At 44.0% G+C, this 23,012-nt stretch overlaps 1 protein-coding gene across 1 annotated transcript; it reads right to left on the bottom strand.

Moving 5' to 3' along the window:
* Positions 1-3,095: 3,095 nt before the first annotated feature.
* Positions 3,096-22,626, bottom strand: ppap2d (phosphatidic acid phosphatase type 2D). Its single transcript, XM_033645655.2, has 6 exons — positions 22,054-22,626; positions 7,978-8,135; positions 7,526-7,812; positions 7,369-7,426; positions 4,825-5,001; positions 3,096-4,596 (listed from the first exon to the last, which is right to left on the bottom strand). Exons 1-6 carry the CDS (start codon positions 22,259-22,261, stop codon positions 4,492-4,494), a joined length of 993 nt encoding a protein of 330 aa, XP_033501546.1. The 5' UTR covers positions 22,262-22,626; the 3' UTR covers positions 3,096-4,491.
* Between the last annotated feature and the right edge of the window lie 386 nt (positions 22,627-23,012).

Below are 23,012 nucleotides of genomic sequence, written 5' to 3'. Positions count from 1 at the left end.
ACAGGTGAGCTACGTGCCTTCCACCACACACTTATCTATGTGTTGATTGGGTTCAGCATCCGCCCTGCTATTTTTGTACCTGTCCAATTTAGAAACAAAATCATAATCTTATCAAGGAATTCCCCAAAGTTAAGTACGAGAGAGCAGCTGGCCATGCCCTCATCTGATACAATCACTGGCCTCCCTGCTGGCATCCCCTGGCAAGAATAATCGGAGGCTGACACTACTGTCTTTAAGGGCCCTGACACACCATGCCAACAGCCGACTGTTGGTCAATGGCGGCTGTCAATGAGCGTCTGTTGCTCTAGTTTTTGGGGTTTGTCCCACAATGTTGGCACTAGTTGGACCTTGTTGTTTTTTTTCAGCCAATTCAGCCAGTTGAATCAGCATATTTTAGCCACTGAGCTCTTCAGCAGAAACAGTACCTAACTCTTTGTGTTATTGTTCACTGGCGCACGGTAAATATCATGTGGTCTTTCAACATAAATTGTGTTGTTAACATGCTAAATGGCTGACTAGCCTCTTGAAACTGCCCTGTCGGTCTTCCGCTTCCCCTTTTTGACTGACAAAGACAGACTACGACCATCTGCTGGTATGGAGAGTTACTGCCTCACAGGCAGGCACAGAACATATGTGGTAGTTGGCTGTAATACTGTGTTTATGTTCAACTTTTTGGCCAAGACACAGATGAAGTGAGGCAACGCAACAGTCGTCCTTTGTCGCTACTAATTCTTTCATGTCGGTTTGGTTTGTCTGGTCCTTTAGAGCAGTGGTTCCCAACTGGTCCAGCCCTGAGGTCCAGATTTCTCCTTAGTCACTAGTTCAAGGTCCACACAGCCTAATACATTAAGCATCATACTTGTGTTTGGCCATATCGTTCTTCAAAATAAAAGTTCTGTGCAGGAAATTCACTGTACTTCAAATTAAAGTGAGGGTTTGTTGTTTTTTTTATAAACATGACACATTTTCAGGTCACTTGTGGTCCACTTAGAATGGACCCATGACACACTTTTGGACCACGACCCACCAGTTGGGAACCACTGATTTAGAGGCTGTGGCACGCTCATTTTTTATGCGAGGTGTTGGGCGATGAGGTGGTAGTATCTTGTAAATCTAGACAATCTAAGGCCTATTGGTACCAGCATGCTGGCATAGCTTGTCAAGAAGGGGGCTAAATGATGCTAGTTAGGCTAAATGTTGCAAAGGAACTACTGGCGTGGCCATAATCAAAGGGGAGCCCTTCTGTGTGGAGTTTGCATGTTCTCCCCGTGTCAGTGTAGGATTTCTCCAGGTACTCCGACTTCCTCCCACAGTCCAAAGACATGCAGGTTAATTGGTGACTCTAAATTGGCCGTAGGCATGAATGGTTGTCTGTCTCTATGTGTCAACCCTGTCATAGTCTGGCGACCTGTCCAGGGTGTACCCCACCTCTCACCCAGTGACAGCTGGGGTAGGCTCCAGTTACGGAAAATCAATGAATAAATGAAAATGGGTTCTATGGGTAAATACGAATCTTCCCAAAACGTGAAGGCTTGTTACTAGTAACTGTTTTCTTCCTTACAATCAATGTGCTCCTTCAAATGAAAGCTTTGTATTTTTCTTTTTAAGGAAAAGGGGCTATGAGCCAACTTGAAAAACAGTGAATCACCTCACCTGTATAAACAGGATTGTTATGGAGCTCAAACTGTACCGATATTAACATAGCTTTCATCTAGCCCATACACTTCAACAGACAACTGAATTCCTGTAATTCAGTTATGACTTTTGGTTTTGGTTTGCCGCCCAAAGATTCTCAATGACCCCATCTGGCCATCCCTATCAAACATTTCTGGGGCGCCCCTGTGAGGAGGAGGGAGAGAGTGGATTTATTTTTCTGTCACAGTGAGGCATGTGGACAGTAATAGCTTTCACCTGTTGAGATAAGAGTTCAAACACCCCCCTCCATTCTAAATGACCACAGTGCCAGGCTACCGTTCCTACCGTGTGTGCAGAGTCACTGCAGTGTAAATACTGAGGCCCTTCTGCCTGGACCTCAGTAATCTGAACATAACAGAATGTGCCTCTGCTTGTCGACCCCCATTCATTTCCATTAGGGCCAAGGGGTGAGCAAGGAGGACGCCAGTCACAGTGTAAACGAGATGTCATGTTTGACAGGGTGTGTAAGCTCAGCTCAGTGGAGCAGCCTGCCTCTCGCTCGGCTCAGTCACACACACCTAAACATGAGACAATAACAAGGAGTGCGGCAGGCACAGATAGACAAGAACCTGTCACACAAGCACGGGCATATACGTTGCTCAGGAATGAAACGCTGTCTCCTTAGTTACAGTATTATGAAACAAAATAGGCCTGAAAACCGCAATCACATTCCTTCCCACCCTGACACCCCACGCCCATCACCCTCACTCTCCCATATCTGCCGCCCCATATGTTCTGCCAACTGCTCCATTACTCCTTCCCTTCATTACTGGACCAGTTTTCCTGCTCGTCTGTCCGACCTTACCTCAGCGTTACACACAAACCCATTACTGAAACTCTCCCCTTTTTCTCTCTCCCTTATTTGCCCTCTCTGTCTGATCTGGGCCGCTTTTTATTCTCCTCCCTCAGCCTGGAAGTGGATCGGAGAGAGAAGAAAAGAAATGAAAGAAAACTGCCTCAGACGCCCAAATCTGTATCTGGCTAAGCATCTCCATGGTAGCATGACCCTCTGAAACACCCCATCATGCTCCACTGCACTCAAAAAGGACTGAGAGCAGGGAAGGGGCAAAGCGAGGATGGGTGTGAAGGAGAGACGGGAAGAGAAAGAAACTAGCAGAGCACTGGAGTAGAAGCCTCCAAACCAAACAAGAGGTTAAATCACTTATCATTTCAGTGTTTACGTTTTGTTTCAGCGCAGATTTCCCTCACTTCTTCACACAGTCTAGTATCCTGTTTCTAAAAAAATAATGGTTGTGAGCTGACTGACTTACTAAATAGCTTACTTTACCAACTCCGCTGCTTGTGAGTAGCCAGAGACAACCGAGACAGCATAAATATTGTGACGCTGATGTTAAGTGTGTCTGGTTTCATCTTGCTGACACAAAAAAATAATAGAGGAGTTAAAAACATTCAACATTCATTTTATTGGTTTGGTTTTTTGAGTACAGTGGTTATTTCTGCCTTTTTCTGGCATTCACAGACAAAATGGACAAATAACAATAACTGGGAACACAAAAAATATAGCTTTCTGATAATATCTGTGGCTCAGTCTAGTAGTTACAACAGATACAATAGTAACTCTCCGTACCTGATTGACACAAATACAAACACTTAATAAACATGTAAAAACTGTCCAAAAACTGGAACTAATACTTTTGAAATTCTGTGGTTTATAAAATGACAGCTATTTACATTCAATTTGAATAATTATCATTTCAAGAACAAAAAAAGTGTATAAGTCTGACATTAACAAAAATAAACACTGATTATTCAAACTTGTGATAAAATATATAATATTGATTATAATTAGAAGGTTCCATTATATACGTTCAAGTGCTATTAATAAAGATGCGCAGGAGGGCCGCCGGGGTCGCAGCCACGTCGGCCCTCCTGTCAGAGTGGCATAAATCAAGGTGCAGCTCAGAGATTGGAGTCCAGGGGGGCAAAAGGTCTACGGTTACAAAATTCAGTCAAACCTCCACCTCTGAGACACAGTCAAAGTGGTTAGTACAGAAAAGTAGTAGTTTTGGGGAAGGTCAGATTCCTCCCCATCACCACCTCGGTTACACAAAAAGAGGGATAGCATTGTATTACAGCTCAAATACTGTTTTTTTTTTCTTTGCTTACATACAGGTTATTGTTTAGTCATAGTGATGCAGGGCAGTCTGATTAGAGCAGCGGCACATCAGAAGGTACAGATGGTTAGATGTTGACGCCACTGCTTGTTCCTTATTACTCGGCACAGAGCTGTCTTTACATCTGAGGTCTAATGGTCTCAGTTCACAGCTGCAGGGCGATGTTTTCCAAGCTGAGCAGAAGATCAAAAACAAAAAGGAGGCTGGCGCTCTCTTTGCTCTCACCCAAGACCAAAGAGTGACCAGTTCTGCTCTGAAAGCTAACTAAACACACTGACCATAATGCCTCCATCACAGAAGAAAACTATCAACATTAGCAGCTTCTAAAAATCCTCTTGAAAAATAAAGATTTTTTTTTTCAAATATAAAAAAATATCTGTAATATTGCTTTGCAGTTCTTTTCACTGGACGGGTTTGACTTACAGTCAAATGTGCTTCTTGTATTTCACATGTATGAGTGTGAACATTAGATTGTGTGAATGTATCAGTATGCCCGGACGAGCAAGCGTGTGTTAGATTGTACTCTGTAATCGTATCCTTCTCTTAGAGTGATTCCCTTTATTAACGACCTCTTCTCTCCGCTCCTCCACTGTGCTGTCTCACATTCTCCCTGTCTTTCTGCAGTCCATCTTCTGATTCCTGGGATGACTGCATGTGCCTGCTAACAGACAGTTTGCTGACTGGACAGTGGGCTCTCTAGGGACATGCTCGTGGGAGACAGGTCTGGACGGGTGCAGGGCTTAAACATGGAGGAGATGTAGAAGGCCTGCAGGCACAGACACAAAAAAACATGTCAGGAAATATACACAGACCACACACACTGTCAATCACCCGCTGTTTATAAACACCACGAGAGATCAGAGTGAGGAAATTGAGGGAGAGAGCCTATTGTTTAAGCTAACTCGCTCAACAGAGAGCAGGGGGAAACAAATCCCGTGAAGACAGAGATAACTGTTATTCAAGACTATTTAGACAACAGGGATTTTCAACATACCACCCAGTATGCAGTGAGCCCTCCTTGTATAAAGCCCGTGAGGACGTCAGTGGGGTGGTGGCGGTAGTCAGAGATGCGGCTCAGGCCGGTGTAGATGGCGATCATCACTAAGAGGAACTGTATTAGTGGGCGCAACAGCCGAGCTCCTCGCCACGACAACCGCGCCTGCAGGTAGAACTGCAAGAAACATAGATATTGTTATTATATCACTACTGACTATATAATTACCACATTAAAGTGAATACATGCACGTGGGGGCTTGTGTATTAAAGGGACAGTTCACCCAAAAATCAAAAATGCATATTTTTCCTCTTACCTGTAGTGCTATTTATCAGTCATGATTGTTTTGGTGTGAGTTGCAGAGTGTTGGAGATATTGGCCATAAAGATGTCTGCTTTCTCTTGGATAAAATGGAACTAGTTGGCATTCGGCTTGTGGTGCTCAAAGCGCCAAACAATTAATTTGAAAATTTCGACAGGAATGTCTCTATGCTCAAATAGTGACCAGGTTACTCAAGATAATCCACAGACTTTGTTGTGAGCAGTTTCATGTGTGGGAACTATTTTCTGCACTTGCCAACTGTATCACTGTGCAGAAAGAAGCTAGCATCTACTGTTAGCACACTCAGCTAGCAAACATTACAGCTCTTCTGAAGAGGACACCATTACATCTTGTGCATGAGCCTGTCATCCATGAGTAGATGCACACTTCCTTCTGTGCAGTGATAGGGTTTGGTGGGTGTAGTTCGGTAGAAAGAAAATAGTTCCTACATGAAACCACTCACAACAAGGCCTGTGGATTGGCGCTTTGAGCACCACAAGTCGAGTGCCAACTAGTTCCATTATATTCAATAGAAGGCTGACATCTCTATGGCAACTCACACCAAAACAGTCTAAATTATAAATAGCACGACAGGTAAGAGGGAAAATATGTTTTGATTTGGACCTTAACTGTCCCTTTGATGTATGCCCCACTATCATAAACTGATAACTACCTCATATAATTCAAGTTCTCTAAACACAGGCAGAGACCTTAAAGTGAAACATGGACCTCCACTCAGCCTGCTTCCCACAGGGGAAAGAGAAGCCTGGCACGAGTCCATTAACACTATCTAAACCCTATTTCCTCCTTTTGTTCATCCTCATCTCCTGCCTCGGCGCTGCAGTGCAGAATGGATGTTTGTGTCGGTGAAAATGGGGTCACAGAAGCAAGCGCGATGCAGATGCGGTGCTAGCTTCATTATGAGGAGGCTGGAGGTCTGTCTGGACCCATCGACCACTTGGGAGCACGTGGCCTACATTCCCACGGTGAGGCCAACCCTCACCGGGTGCTCTCTCTCCCTCTCCTATCCCAGCTGAGAGCAGGTGTCACAGTTCCTGCTTTAAACACTAGCAGCTGGCCTCGGTCTGGGTGGCGTGTAGCTACAGGTTTGACACACTCTCTCCAGGTTGTCTGCAGTCTGCTGAAACACTAGCTAGCAGCAAACTTGCATGCAAGGCTGTGAGTCTGTGCCTGCAGTGTGTGTGTGTGTGTGTGGAAGATATGAAGAGGAGAAAAAACAACGGGAACAAACACTGAGGCCCTTGTTTTTCTCAAACCACTTCTTCCCTTCAGCACTTTAGCCTTTTATTCCTCTTATTCAGTCTCCCCCTACTCGTCCTTGTTTGTCTCTGTCTGGTAAGAGAGGAGCTGCTTTTTATTTGGACTTCTATAGTGTGCAAGTGCTCTTTGAATTTTGCACAGCAACATCCTCATTTCATTTTGTTCATCACAGCTATACACTATATTTATAAGTTAACTAGAAGTGTAATTTAAGGGTTAATGAGGGGTAATACAGGAGGAATGTGGACATTTTATGGTTAATAATGTGCTTTTGTCTCCCTCTAACTGTCATTTCTGTCCCTCAGTGCACCCACGACTGCTGGGCAGTGCAGTGTGAGAGAAAGATGAAGAGATGGGGGGGTTGAGAGGGTGTCTCCTGCTGAAAGAAGCCTGTCGATCTCTCAGCAGGCATATTCAGCCCTCCACCCCCTCCTCTAAATGAGACCCACAACAAGGCCTCCTCTGTCTGCATAGCCTCTTCATCTATTCATGTTCCCCGTGGAAAAACATTCTCCCTCATTCTCTTACCCCCCCCCCGCCCCCCCGCCCCCCCCCCACCACCCCCCCCCCCACCCTCCCTGTCTCTCTGTCTCACCAGCTCTTTCAGCTTGGAGCAGGATGCCTTTAGAGAATTGCTGCTCTCAAAGATCTCCTCCCTCACGATCAGGAAGTGTGAATATATTTAACAGCACATGTGCTGGTGTTGGTTTGCGCATGTTTAATTAGCTTATCTAGCTAATAGTTGCACACAGTGTTCTTGGCCTCTGGTGAATGGTGTTTTCTCAAATAACTGAAATGAAATTGAGAGTTGTTATATTCCCCCAGCGCTGTAAACACAGCACTGAATACTGTAATTATACAACACAAGCTCAGGTGAATATGAAGGTCACATTCCAGATGTGTTCGTGTGTGTGTGTGTATTCAAAAGCAAATGTGACTTACTGCCAAGTAGAGCATGGTGTACATTGCGAAGGAAGCATGGCCGGAAAAAAAAGACTTCCTGAAAGAAAAGATCAATATAACATGCCGCAGGTTACACATTAGCTGTGTGACACCACCCTTGGTAAACAAAACATATAATTTCAGAGCTGAAACACACCTCGCTTCCTCCACCATCTTCTGATCAGACCGCTTGCAGTCCACCTGGGGCACGTAGCTGCCCGGAGTGCAGTTGATGGACGCGTAGGTGATGTTGCAGACAGACAGGAAGTTGGGTCGCAGGCGTCCCACGCTTAGCTTGGCCATGTTGGTGAGAGACTGACCCACACAGCAACCAAACAGGAAGCTTCCTAGCTCCTTGTACAGGCAGGACACATAGCAGTTTCGGATAAACGCCCGCGAGTGTACACCTCGGAAACGCACCCGGTAGCACTCACCTAGCGCGATCTGAGAAGGAAACAAGACAAGAGAAACAGGTTAACATAAGTCATACAGTACGGCTGCACAAATACCTGAACGGTGAAAGTATATTTGTTTTAGTTTTAAAACAAACACGCGCTCCATGACATCAAAGTGACTTTAACAGTGCCAGAACAGCTATTCCTGTCTTACCGTTAGGCCAGTGATGACAATACCACCACCGATAAGCAGGCTGTCAGGGATGGCCTCTTTCTTCTTGAAGGGGTAGGTGATGCTGGAGTCTCCGCAGAAGAAGCCTCGCCTGTACGGAGTCACTGCCTTCAATTCACATGCGAAGAAGGGGATGGAAGCTGATGAGATGTGGGGGAGATAAAGAGAAGGGGAGGCGGACAAAACAAAAGATGGCTTGATGAGTATCTGTGAGCATGTGGTCTGCACAGTAACGGTCGCAGAGAGCACGAGATGCAGAGATACAGTCGGCTAACATAAAGGGGGCCCTCTCATGTCTGACAGGAGCATGAAGGGAGCAGCTTTAAAGAACATCAGTCATCTGGTGACATGGTTTCAGGGGGGGGGGTGAAGCATTCCACACATAGCTGCTTCCATCAGAGGAGCAGGGAGAAGAAAGGATGACAGATACAGAAAGACAGACAGATGAGGAGATGGGCATAACAGTGGGGAATTAAGATGAGGAAGGAGGAAGAAGATATTAGAGGGTGTGTTACAAAAAAAAAAAACTTCAGTGTGCCAAAGAGGACAATAAACCCTCTGTAGGAAGAGCAAAGTATTTTTCACAATGGTGCTTTGTTCTGGTGGAACATGATGACTTTTACTAATCCATCTAATTGTCCTAAATACAGTGTGTGTTCACTACGTTTCCTGGTTGGTCACTAATTATAAGACGTGTCAGGTGAAAGTGGGTCAAGGTCTGGCACTCTTAAGCAAACAAACCACACAGCCGGATGGGGAAAGTCCATTGAGAAAAAGTTGTGCAACATTTTATTGATGACAAAAAGCCAGACAGTTTGTTCATATCCCCAGAAACAGGAGCTGAGCCGCACAGCTTTCGTTCTGTGCTGTACTTCAAACTAATAACCAATAGCCCTGTGAAAGACTGCTCCAGTTCTCTGTCCCATATCCCATGTCCCCTTGTCACCCCATGGAATGCAGCGAGAACATGGGACTAATCATTAACCTCTGTGCCTCTTCCTGTCATCCCAGGCCTGCTGGTTGGCTGGAACGCACCCAGGCCAAAACACAGCTCCTGCCAGGGAATCTCTCAGACTACGTGACTGTGTAGTGTACAGGATACACATTCAGAATCAGGCCAAAAGGAATAACACACACTCAAACGCACAAACAATGGCATGCAAACATGTCCTGAAGCATGATAAATCGACAATTATTAACTCACAAAGGGCAGGGAAAGAATACCTGACCTGCTGTGCCAACTCTCAAGATTCGTCCACATCGGCTTTGTTTTAGTTTTATTATTCTGTGTGTTTGCTATCACAACCATACAATCACACTGCTCATTCAGCCTGCCTTCAATGAACTGATAAAGGATAACAAGGAAATAATCTATAGGTCTGAGGCTATCAGCACAGAAAACACGACATGAGGAGGCAACTCTTAACTGCTGTGTGACTATAGCCGATTTAAAACGTTATGCTGTAGCCAAAACTGTGTGTTAGTGACCTCTGTAGTCAAAGTCATGCTGCCCTGAAAGAAAGACAAAACACAGATAAAAGCCAGCCCACTTCCACTTAATTTAAGGGCAGCCTTTGTCAGAAAGTGAGGGAGGGAAACACGTTGCAAGCAGATAGCAGCGGCCATGATGCCAACAAAGAGAGACAGATAGGAAACACCTCTCATCTGACCCTGATCTCTTGCTCATCTCATTCAGACGCCACGTCGACACGCTTCTCCTCACACTCACCACCATACTGCATAAAGGTACCTTACGCAACACACACATGCGCATACAGGTCACATACATGAGTTGTAGTTATAGACAAAATAATTAATAATAATGGATCTTTTTATCATTTATTTTTAAGTTCTGGTGTTGTCTGATCAGAATTCCTGCTTTTCTAAAAATAGTCATTTGAATCTTGTGAAACCATGTGGTTATCACTTTGAGTTTAGTTTTATTTAAGAAGTGTGCAGATTAATAAATACACATGGTATACAAATCCCATAATTAGCCGAAATGCTTTTTTCCCTTGGCCAAGATGTTACACAAGGCTACCTAAAATACAACAAAACACAAAGGGAAATTATCTAATGCAAACCATTGAAATTATCCTGGTATTAGTTCTGCAGTCAAATATATTTTAAGACTCTAATAATGTGTAATGTGTGTAATTTTGTGGACAGTGTTGCCACAATAGTTAGTAACGGTGTTGTATAAATTACATTTTACCTAAAGGCTTTCTTAAAGGGAAAACTATTTTTCAACCTGGACCCTTTTTTGCCATGATTTTGTATCCAATTGACTAATGGAGACAACTAATTTTCAAACTGGCCCAGTGTTTTTGCCACTGTCGGGCTCGAATTGTTATTAGAAGTGTCTGATAACATTACGTTAAGGACCATAGAGAAAACACTTTTATTGTTTGTTACTTCTCCTTTAGCGAAACTTGGTTACAAACACTAACAAACAGATCGGGTCAACGAAAGGTAAGATAAGAACATTTAATTTCTCTGTAAAGTCCTTTCCATAACACTGTCAGACCATTATAGTAACAATATGAGCCTGACAGTGGCAAAAACGTGCATTTTTAGTGGATGTAAATTGATGGTGCCAAATGCCCCAAGTGGTTGCACTGCAGCCTGTTTCCCTGCTATCGACTACAGTGCTTTCATTCAATTTCAAATAACAGTCTCCATTAGTCACTTAGACACAAACATGAGAAAATAGGACCCAGGTTAATAAATACCGAAGTTTCCCTTTAATGTCAGACTGCACATTTTTAGGAACAGTCATATTACAGAAAACTTCCTCCTTGAGGTAATCTGATAAGTCAGTATTAGCTTAGATTGTTGGAGTATTAGATAAATACTTAGGGAAATTTTTTTCTTGTCTATTTAACAATGAATTTCCTGTATAAAGGTTTCCTGGTATTTTTCTGCCACCTGCATAAAAATGCACACTCATCCTGTAATCTCCTAATCGTAATCCTTTTATCAGTGTGTATCATACCTCGGTGGAGACCTGCAGAGGTGTGGTCTGGTTCATCTCTGGTTCAGACGGAGTGGGTGTAGATTTTTTTTCATTTGGCGATAATGCAATACACTTTTCAATGTATTAATGTGTACACGTGTTGCTTAATATGTGAGTATATGAGAACAGGAGAAAAGAATGTTTGTGCTGCAGGTGAGCATGATGATGCCAAAATAATCAGAATGCATTGTTATGACTATTGTAGTTTTAGGTGACTGTCACATCAGGGACCTGGGTCTGGAGGTGAGTACACTTGACCACAAAGTCCAGTTCATTTGATCAGTGTGAACACGCTGTATGCCGGTCCGTGCTTGGGTCCACTTAAAAAGGTATTCAAAAAAGTAGGGTACTGTTTGCATCAGGTGTGAAAACCAACTGTACCAAAACATGTAAGTGGACTGCTATTTATCGCATTTAGCTGCTGGCGAGTTGCAAACACATTTCTCAACGCCTCCGCTCTGTTTCGAAACCCGCATATGTGCACAGCACATGCCTATCTCATCTTTTGAACTTCATGGCCATGGGTGATAAAGAAGGAGGGCAGGTGAGAAGGTCATTGTTTTTTTGTTTTTTTAAAGATATTTTTTGGGCATTTTTTGCCTTTAATGGACAGGACAGTTAAGTGTGGAAGGGGGAGAGAGAGAGGGGATGACATGCAGCAAAGGGCCACAGGCTGGACTCGAACCCGGGCTGCTGCGGCAACAGTCTTGTACATGGGGCGCCTGCTCTACCACTAAGCCAGCGACGCCCCGAGAAGGTCATTCTTGAAATTGTCTCCTAAAAATAAACCATAGAACGCATGATACGAAGGTCAGTTCCATTGAAATCCTGCAATTGGCGCTTACTACATTGTGACACGTAGATAATGACGCAAGTAAACTCGGGTATGTATCAATATTTCTAATGTAAAGGTTGAGCAGTATAAATCAATCGTACCTAATATGAAAACAACCTTATTAATGACACGTCAACCTTTGATTGGGGGTTGACGATTTGAATTTACTGACCATGCAATCACAAGTACTTGGAAGGATACAATAAGTAAAGCAGCTTTTTTATGCCGAAATGTGGACAACGCAGGTTTTACACATGGGGTGTTCTTTGTGTGCTCAAATGTTTCAACATAAAGTACAGCGTTTTACATTTATTCTGCCATAAATGAGCTACTTCAGATGTAAAGAGGTCAACTTTGTGGCAAATATTGCTTTCCATACCATCCATTAACAGGCTTTCTCTACGTCCTCATCACATTCCACAATATGGACAGTCCTCTCTCAATAATCAATATTTTTGCTGCACTGGCGGAGAGGTAATGGACAGGTCCTCCATTAAGGCCACTCTGTGGTTTCAGAAGAAACAAGGACTTTTTAAGGGATCATTTTCAATACATATGGAGGCCTAATGGGAACCTGAAGTGCTGAGCCAGATAGCAGCATATTTTATGACCTGCCAGAGCTGATGGCTGTTGTTCTCCCCAATTTTTGCATGAAGTCCATGGACACAGTCTGCACTAATGGCCATGCACCAAAGATCACTCCAATGTGGCAAAGCTGTTCGCAAAGCTTCTCAATAAAATAAATTTACTTCAACCTGAGTTGGGTCACAAATCCTCAGTTCTGTACAATACATAAAAACAGAGTGCTAGAAACCACATGCTAAGCTATTCAGTATTTGCACAGTCTTATACAAATTACAAGCTCCTGTGTCACAGTCAACCTCTGTGCTTCACAACTACATTAAAACTGTTTTCACAACAAGACACGAAAACACTCCAGAGACCCTCACATCATCTGTCAGGCAGCTGTGAGCAAATCTCTGCACCTGGCCAAGACATGCTCAAAAAGAGAGCCAGGCCAGGAAGGCCTGTGAGGGGACCCAAAAGGAGGCGGAGGAGCGGGTCGGCTCACACAGCCAGGCCAAAATGTGCTGCTCGCTGGGCCTGACACTCAAAGCAGGAATGCTTTCAAATAGTCAAAAGGGACAGAAAGAAAGAAGGGGGGGGGGGGGGGGGGGGGATGAGAGCAGAGGGGATATGTGCCTCACTCTGAGAAACTCTTCTGGTTCTAATTTACACATCTATGACCACAGCCCAGAATGAGCTCACTGTGAGAGGAGAACAACAACAACCAAAAGCAAGAAATAAAAAAAAAAACCTATGGAGAAAGTGATTAAAGACAGAGTGGGGGGAAAAAAGAAAAAACAGGGCAGATGATGGTTATTTATCGACATGCTTTATGGTCGTACTGCTAAACATCTGCTGATCGATACAGCATCAAACTAAAAACTAGGCTAAAAAACATGGCCAGGAGGCTAGAAAATTGACAAATGGGGGTGAGGGCAATAATACTGGGGTGAGAGAAAACTGGAGAGACAGAGCCAAGAGAGATGCGGTGAGGGTTTCTCTACAGAAAACAGCAGACGGAGGCGATTAGTGGTGGTTCTGGAATGTGAGGGTCAGAGATCTGGGCTCTGCTGGGACCCACTCTGTAAACACGACCCCACGTCAACCAGCAGAATATCCCCAACACACATACGGACTTAACTACACTCACACACACATAAAAACCACACTGGGATGCAAACAAACCAAACCCAAAGCCACATAAACTAACACACAACCAAACAAACCGCCAAAAAACCCACCAGCACCTTGACAAAAACCTAATCAACCAAACAAACCATGCAAGAGCCAAACAAGCCTTAAAAACATGGACTGAGGCAAACAGCCTCACAAAACCAAATGAGCTGCTGTGGATGCTGCTGGTTGTCTGACAAACAGCCTGGGCATCCTCATAGATTAGCATGACACTTAGCCTAAAGCTATATCTAATGACCATCTGCTTCACCACACTCAATAATGTTTGACTGTGCAGGCCTCGTTCTACATTTGCCCTTTGATACGAGGACAGACGATTGGTGACCTGTCAACACAGGTCCATTTGGCCTGCAGTGTAGGACGAGGCTGAGCCTGGGCTGCGGCCCAGCTTGCCGCTACAGCTCCCTTCAGGGGTGGTCCACCCTCGCTGGGCCCCTCACCAGCTTGCATGTGCCAGTGTTTCCCAGCAAAATTTTAAGCTGCTTGTTTACCTTCAAGTCAACCTTGCAAAAAATAGTAAGCTGGTGAACTGAACTCTGAAGTGTCGTAATTTGAATCTTTGGGAGCATGATAATCCCTGGTAACGACATTACAAGGAGCAGCGTGACGGCCTGCCTAACACGCTCATAAATAGCAGTTTCCAGTTGGGCTGGGTGGGCTCGTACAATTATTTGTGCAATAATGGCTTTAACTGCACAAAGCTGTCTGCGTGCGCTCACCTTGATCTGTTCTTTCATCTAATCACCATTCAGTTTGAGTCAGGTACTCTGAGGGTAAAGCCCGGTCTTTTATGTTTTACCTGATATAAAAAAGTCTTTGTTTGAAGAGGCAGACAGGAAGAGACTGTAGCTATACACCATCACGCAGGCTCAAGCACACAAAAGAACACAGAGACTGTTGTACTGCTGGGCAGGTAACACTTAAACAGGAGGTGAAGTCATCTGCACTAAGGCTGTGATTATGATTGGCAACCATAAACTGCCACAAACCCAATTAAATGCTGTGCGTGTATGTTAGTTTCCTAAAAGGTGGTTCTTCCTGTTCATCCATGGTGGCCCAATCAAGGTTGCGGAGAGGTGGAATAAGGGTGTGTGTGGTGGCCCCCTGCACTGACACACACCCATGTCTTTTTCCAGTAATTGGCTGGATTGTTCTGAAAGACTCGTCTGTTTTGTCTGCCCTGATGGTGGCACAAAGGAAAAATCAGCGAGGAACAAAGAGGGATTGAGGAGCCACAGCAGTCTTGGATCTTTTGTTAACCATCTGCTATCATCAGCATCTCCTGCCGCTGGACTCCACACAGCCTCTTTAAGTAAATACCTACTTCTTAATTTACCATGGCACATTATCCCAAGGCCCTGAAAGAAACAGCGAGATGGCTGAAAGCACATCACTAGCTGACAATGCTGATATTTATGAAGCTTTTACTGTGCGAGATCAAACATGAAAGTGCACGTAAACTAAAATACAATGTTTCTTGTGAGCAAGGTGGTTCTGACTGTCTTTATATTGCTTTAACTTCCACCAGCGCACCAGGAGAGCTCCTGCTTGCCCCCTTTTCTCTGTTACTGTTTCAGCTGGCCGGTGGAGACATGCTTCCCACAGCTGCTTCTGTTCTCTCCACACTTCACTGACCTGCTTCCTGGAGCCTTGCTTTGGAGTTCAGGGCAAGAGTGGTGAGGCCTGAAGTGGGCTGTGTGTCTGCCTGTCTGATTCAGCAGGAACATAAAGGACCCGCTGCTCTGGTATGTACCTTGGAAACTTTAAAGGAGCTCTCTGGTGGTTTTTGCGGTGAGAAGGTAAGGGCGTGCGCGGAGAGCTGATGGCTGGCAGTCTGCAATGTGAGAGCGACACGGGGTTGTGGTTGAGACTGCCGGGGAGGTATTTGGCACAAAGCAGCCTCATTGCTGTGGTGCTGTATGTATGGCAAGAGTTGAGGGCTGCAGGGCTGTTTTGCCGGTGTGTTTTGGATAACAGGAGAACATGCTGTTGGAACGACTTCAGAGCGACGCCTGAGAGGATGAAGGGAAGGAAGGCTCCGGCAGGTGAGATGTGACACAATGATAAAATGGTCCTGATGATGGGTAACCATGCCATGGCGCCAAGGGGGGCTGTCTAAGTCTCCTTATGGGGGGACAGACAGAGAAAGACAAGTCATTAATTCTGAAAGACGCAAAGGCGGGGCAATAGGCTGTACTCAGATACAGGTAGATACTTCGATGGTAAGCCTCTCCAAACCCATTGCAGCTAATGAGCACTGAGGTTTAGAATACTATACACATCTTTGTTCACTCATTAGGGCTAATACCTATGGACCACCCTGGGCACTTATGGAACTGTCATCGAGGAGGAGATTGCAGCTGCCTCATTAAAAGTACATTTGAAGCTATTTACAATCCAAACTGTCTATCCTTCTCAGTGCTACTTCCTCACTAAGACATAAACAGACAGCTGTAGATAAGATCCCTCAGGCGCCCCTGGTTCTGACCTCTGACCCCTACTGTAGATCCTCAACTCCTTCCACGCCTTACTCTGCTCTCCAACCCTGAGGCTGTTCACTCATTCAGGCTCTCACTTGCCCCTCAGCCCTTAGGCACCTGAGACATTTCCAAGGCCTCAGCCGTCTCTGGTGTGCTAATGGGTGAAGGAAGACGTATTGGCGGCAAAGTACATGTGCCCATATAGTCTGTCTGAGGAGTCTAAGGAAGGGTGCAGCTAATGGATTCCTGAACCTCTGCAGTGCTGTCAAATGGGAAGAAGATGCATTACACTAACGAGAGAGAGAGTAAGCGAAATCACTTCTTCCACTGACTAATGATTTGACTGAGCCATTTTTAATGGCTCTCCATCTGTCAGCCGCAGAGTGACGCCAGTGTGTTCCATAACTTTCCGAGCGCATTTGATCAGGGCCTGAAACGCTCTGCAAAACAGGACCGGCAAATTTGTCAACAAACAGCACGCACATGGCAGCTATAGTAGGGTGTCCACATTAGCAGCCACAATGACGCATAAATGCCCACACCCACACTTTTACACACAGGCACGCACACACATAAATACACACACACACAGGAGACAATTTAATATTCCTGGCCCTACACACACACCGACATGCTGTGACGTGTTGGCTTCTCGCTGTCTCACTCACTTGGCAGCTTTCTCTGCCAAAAGAACAGCACCAGGAATCCTCTAACATAAACCCGCCGCCCGCCCAAAACACACATGCAGACGTAAAACACACACATTCAAACACCTCCGTTGCTACAATGCTGGAACACCTTCAGTCTTAAAATAGAGTTTGGCTGAAGAAACGAGGGGGAAAATGTAAAGGGGGCTAAAGGAGCGATAAGCTGGAGGGAGGGAGAACTTTTAGAACTCAGATCATTGAGGTAGATACCGGCCCTCTCGTCCTGGCATGCTGCTTCACGTCTAGAACAAAAACACACACTCGCACACAACAGTAATCAACTGATTCCAACTTTCTTTTTCAACAGTATCCAAAAACTACTTCTGTTTTTACAGAATGAAATCACTTTCTGTTTTACACAGACAAATCTATGCCATTTTAAGTGTGGAAGAATGTCTTTCTTTTGTATTTTAACCCCAGCATAATCTTCTGCATATGTCAAGTATAATACAATTTCACAATTAACCTCTTCAAGGAGGTCAAGCCTTGTGGCAAGCATAATGTTCCTCTAAGCCGTATGAGCTAATACTGGGTTTCCAAGTGCCACTTCCAATCATCCCCCATTTACTCTTAAGAGCGGCAATAACTGGCTTTATTAGGGTGATGACAGGGTGAGGACCACCTGTGCAGGAGGGACGCAGCAATGCGGGCTGGGAGGCCTGTTCCTGCATGCTCTGCAGATATGACAAACACCCGACACCTCCTGACCTCTGGGTGGCTGGACGCTCGGTCTCAGATGCAGCCACAGGGCGCAGATTCTGTCAGCTCTGTCCCGGTCAAACCCCTGCTGTCCCACCAGGAATGCATGCACGCACTTATATGCACAAGCAAACACTTGCATTATGTGGCTTATGCTAAATGTACTGACACTGAGCTGAACCAGAACAATCCATCTCTGGGCATCATCCATCATGAGCATGTCAGAACGGCGCCATAAACAACACTGCCTTATTACCAGAGTACAACAGTGTTAGGCAAGTCCGGTGATGAGTAAGAGTGTGAGCAGGTAACCTGAGTCAAAGCCTCGGTGAACGTGCTCGATATCGCAGGATTACACAGACACAATAAAGTTTATTCATAAACCCACATCATACTGACTTTATGGCGCCACTTTAAGCGTGAAGTAAATACTGCAACACATGAGGAGACTGAAAACCTCAGATCACTGAGGAATCCCTCTTCAGCTGATAGCATAATGAGGATAGGATGCTTCGGGGTAAATTCCACAATTACAGTAGAGAATGAGCCCCTTTAACAGGGTGAATAATGCCTGCAGGTCAGCCGTCTCAGAGAATCTGATGAGGGCATTTTTAAGGGAAAATTGGGTTAGTCAGAGATAACAGGGTTTAGCTTAATGAAGGGCCCAATTCATCTCCGCTAAGTGATGGTATTCACAGCCGAATACCCGCAGATGAGTCAAGGTCAGGCTTCTGCTGATAGCTGTCATGATGGTTAACAGTGCAGACAGGCAGGACGGAATCAGACAGCCGGGAATCTGTAAGTAATCTTCTAGTTATGAGAACTGTAAGAAAAGGTGTAACAATAAGTAATTGTATTGTACTATATCGTTAAATATTATGCTTTTATTTCAGTACGCGTGGTGTCATAACCACATGTGATGCTTCCCAGGAAGTGTTGCAGCTACTGATCTGAGATGATAAGTCATTTTTTTGTCAGCCCATCTGATGTCTAACTTTGCTTGTTAAAACTTTAAAGCACTTTTTTTTTAAATTTATCTCAACCTCTCAGAACTTATAATTTTCTAATGTTGAAAATCAGAAATTGGCTTAGTATGTGCAAAACACAACTCACCGCGACAAATTCAAGGACATGGAGAGAGTTTGGGTGGAAAACCCTAACCCATTACTTCACTACACCTAAAATAAAGAACAAACCAACTGGTTCACAACATGTTGGTAGATATGTGTGGATAGAGCGTCAAACCACACACATATATTTTGGGAAAAATGTGAGTTACAATGAAAGAAGTTCTGGGATTTGCAAAGTTATGTACCTCAGACATATAAATAATTGTGTCATTGATAATGATAGATACTTAACCAAGATATTATTGATCACAAGCAAGAGGGCAATAACATTGAATTAGTACTGAACCTGCTACTGCAGATCAATGGTTATACATTTACAAGAAAGATTTATACTATGGCGAAATTGACCTATCTGCTTTAAGTGAGAGAAGTGTTTTTGTTGTCTTCCTCAATAATGGACACTTGTAACCGTGACTGTTTTCTGTTTTTCACCTCTCACACCTGTTTGTGTTCTCTTTCTCTATCTTTCTGATTATGAAAAAAAGTCATAACTTAATGATACATCTAGATGTACTCACAAACTACAATTTAATAAACATCAAAGTTAAAAAAGAAGAAGAATCATGAATTTAAAGTGGAAAAAAATCAGCCCATTAAATCAAACCAAACTTCTGCACTTGTCTCATCCACTGCAAGAAGGTGACCTCCTTTAACATTAGAAATATACATTCGGTCACAAGACTAAGTGACTCTCTAAATCCTCTCAGCTGTGAGGCTCAGTGACTCAGTCAGTGTTGTAATCTAGTCAGAGAGGGGATAAGAGGGGTCGAGGCACGCAATTTTGTGAGAAAGCAAAGTGGCGTGCCCAGTGTGCGTCTTAAGGAGGAGAACTGAGAGAGGTCATTTCCTCCATTGTGCTGACTGATGGTGAGTTGCTCGCCACTTCCTACACGCAAAACAAAGCTGCTGAGGAGTGTGTGGAGGGAACAGCTAATAGCATACCTGCAGGGGTTAAGAATAACACGGCAACGAAAGTAACTGCCTCACACTGTTGTTTTTCTGCCAGCTTACTTCCTATGCTTTAACTGCCAACGAGGCTGAGACCTGTCAGTCTGCCTGGACGGGTTCCGCCTCTCTCGTGTTTGTTGCCGGTCCGAATAACCACACACAACACTGATGCTCGTTCCCTATCGTAGTCATGTGAGATGACGACATGAAACTGATGAAATTATTCAATCTCACTCTTGAATGAATATCACAGTCAAGTACAGCAGGTAGATCCGGCAGAGGTTCACCAGATTTCAGATGCTAGACTGAACCGAAGAGGAAAGTATAATTTACTTTTACTCAAGTCCTGAGGGGTGCAATGCTGTAGTTTGAACTGAACACATGAATCAGATCTTCCAAGCACAACATGAACAGTACACCATTAAAAACTGCCTATGTTTATGTTAATAACACAATTTAACTGCTAAAAAAATGTTTATGTTGGTCTTCCCACATTTATGCGACTCAAGGATTTGGAGACTTTTTCTGCCAGTGAAAAGTTCAGTCTTAACTTTACAGTGATTTATTAACTATACTGGCACAACGAGGGTGATTGTGACCATATTAAGCGTCAATTCATACACCTGTGTTAATCCTATAGTGACGATTATGCTGCTCTGTGATGAATCAAAACACGACTTGACCAAATCTTATCACACAGATGTCTCTGTTATTATATGTCTCCAAATGATGGATAGTGATTACTGTGATTAATCTGACCATTTTTATCATCAATGATGTTTACCACAGGTGGGACCAAGTCACAAGTAAGTTTCAAGTCTTTGCCATCAAGTCCCAAATCACATCCTGAGTCCTAAACTTTGAGTTTTGAGTCCTAAGCAAGTCATAATTTGCTTTTCCCCAAATGTGATGCCATTTTCAAAACAGATAAATAATATAAGACATTTACAAAAAGCATGAATGCTTTGTTAAAAACAAGTTTGTTGGACATAAATGCGAATTTGTCTGTAATCTTTGACGTTTTACATACTGCAATTTGTTTCTTGTTGACCACTGTGTAGTTTTTATATGGGAACAAAAATAGTTGGTGTTATATATCAAGCTGGCGCTCAGTAACGTAAGCTCATCATGGCTCTCTCTTGCAACTTGACTGGAAGGTGTGAGATTGGTGTCAACTTGCTACGAGTGAAAAGCGTTATTTTAGTTGATTCAGGGAAATGAATTGCTGAACTCTTTTTAAATAGCGTACTTTGTAAGCTTAGGGGAAGGTATCAAGTGGTTTGAAGTCAAAATGGTTAAGTCCATTTAAAGTCATGAGTCCAACTCGAGTTGCAAGCCTTTTTTGATTTCTTCAAGTCAGGTCTAAAGTCATCAAATTTGTGATGTGAGTCTGTCTTCTGTCCACGTCATGTGCCTCAAGTCTACACCTCTGTTGTTTACTGTTTACCAAGTATAAAAAACATCAGCAAGCCTGTTCTATAAGTTAAAAATCTTTGCTTTGTGATTTCTGGTTACACAAAATAGGCAAAAAGTCATCATACTGTGTTAGAAAGTCTGGTCTTTAGTTTAAACGTGGAAAATAACATGTTAAAAAATGATTGATGGATTACTTAATGATAATACACTCATGCCATGTCACAATTAGCTTTTCAAATCCACTGACAGGTGGAACGCATTAGTTGCTATACTAGAGAAACTCCTTTTAACCACTCCTTTATTATGGTCATGGCCTCTGAGCTGTTGTCAACATGTTGTTACTGATGTTTCTAATTCTCCCAGTAAAAACTGATGGTACATTTTGTTTAATAATAAGCCTGTGCAGCCCCTCAGCTGAACACTGTAAAGGACTTGAAGCTGGCATCCAGTAATGCTGCAGGGAGAGGGGCTTAACAGCTCGGTCAACAGAGGTAATTTTCGGCACGAGAACGCGCGCATGTTTTTATCCCGATTCCCACGTTCTTCTCCCGGGAACTTCGGAAGTTACCATGGGAACAGATGAATTCCCGGGACAACTCTGCTCCTGCCAGCTGAGCCCCCACCTCCCTCCCTCCTTTCCTCCCTCCTTCCCTCCTGCCCCCACGTGCACCGAGGGGAACGAGCTGAAACTTCTCAGCCCGCTTGAACAGTTTCCATTTGACTTCTGGAAAAATGCTTTGCAGCTTCGTTAACTCCAACAAATCCCCGTGCTGTGTGTTTTTCAACTCTGCTCAACCTCCTTATAACCTCTAAAGAGTTAATATGATCTGCTAAGGTGGTGTTGACACATGCTGCAATCAACACAAATGCTGACATAAGTGTGTGGCGCCTTTACAGATATAAAAAGTGAATTATTGTGAATTTAAAGCTTTAAAATGACTTATAAAGTGGTCTTGTGTGCATTTTTAGAAGAGTTACGGTAGTTTAAGGGCTGTTATTTAGTGATAACACAAAAAAAGCTCGCCTTAAGTCAAAATATTGATTTAAAAGATGTAAATATTCTCACCGACACAAAGACAAATTACATCCAAACCGACGAGCATCTTCCTCTTGGTGCAAAACGACTTCTCCTCCTCAGGTTGGCTGAGGAAATGCCTCCCACCTCCATTCTCCTTCCCGTCCCCGACTCCTCCGCTGTCAGATAACCGCAGCTGGAGCTCCGCGTCCCGGGGCAGCGTGTTGCCGTGGGTACCGGTGGAGTTAAACTTCTGCATGTCTCTACCTAAATAAGTCCAAGACAACTTGTTAAACAGAGTATCTGAGGTGAGTCTGTGTTGTCGTAGGTGGCTGCTGAATGATTTTTTTAATTCCCAAATTTCTCAGTCCGTCCGTCGTCGGTGCAACAAATCCATGTCAACGAAAGTTTGACAGCAGCCGCAGACCCTGGTTAACCGACCGACCGACCGCTGGGTGAGGTGAAGTTAAAGGTTTGGCATTAACAAGCAAAAACATAGAAAGATGGAGGCTACTTGGAAATCAGATGGAAAGCAAACATCCGACTAAACTTCAGCTCAGTTACACCTCAACTTCTTCTGAGAGGGAGCGTGTTGTACTCTCTGCCCTCAAAACGTCCCGAACAAGACCAGTGTTCACGTTTATGTCAAACAAGACGAATGAGAAACTCAATGTTGGGTTCAGACTTTCACAATAAAAGCCTCATTGTCAGTTTAAGAGCTGTAATACTTTTATTTTGGTTGCAAAATAGTGCTATTTCCGGTGGTAGCCGCTTCAGCTTGACGCAGCTGCAGAAGCCAACAAAATTAATGTGTAACGATGAAGCTGCAGCTCACAGCAACATGCTCGATCCAGCTGACCTGACAGCTGTTGGGCAATGCATGGTCCTCTTCACTGAGTTGTCTTTTGTCCTATTAATATGTCCCACCCATGTGTGGACACGTCCCACATAATGAGATTTTGTTTTCCTTTGCACAAACCCTGCAGAAAAGAACTAAAGCAAAACCTTTC

The sequence above is a fragment of the Epinephelus lanceolatus genome, chromosome 18 (assembly GCF_041903045.1).
Source record: "Epinephelus lanceolatus isolate andai-2023 chromosome 18, ASM4190304v1, whole genome shotgun sequence".
In the NCBI taxonomy this organism is placed as follows: domain Eukaryota; kingdom Metazoa; phylum Chordata; class Actinopteri; order Perciformes; family Serranidae; genus Epinephelus; species Epinephelus lanceolatus.
Note: the sequence above shows the minus strand (reverse complement) of the source record. Positions and strands in the feature narration are given on the sequence as shown.

Coding starts and splice junctions, on each gene's coding strand:
- ppap2d (XM_033645655.2), bottom strand. CDS start 22,261: ATGCAGAAGTTTAACTCCACCGGTACCCACGGCAACACGCTGCCCCGG. Junction 7,813..7,977: donor TTGTCATCACTGGCCTAACG/GTAAGACAGGAA, acceptor TTTCCTTCTCAG/ATCGCGCTAGGTGAGTGCTA. Junction 5,002..7,368: donor ACACCATGCTCTACTTGGCA/GTAAGTCACATT, acceptor TGTTTCTTGCAG/TTCTACCTGCAGGCGCGGTT.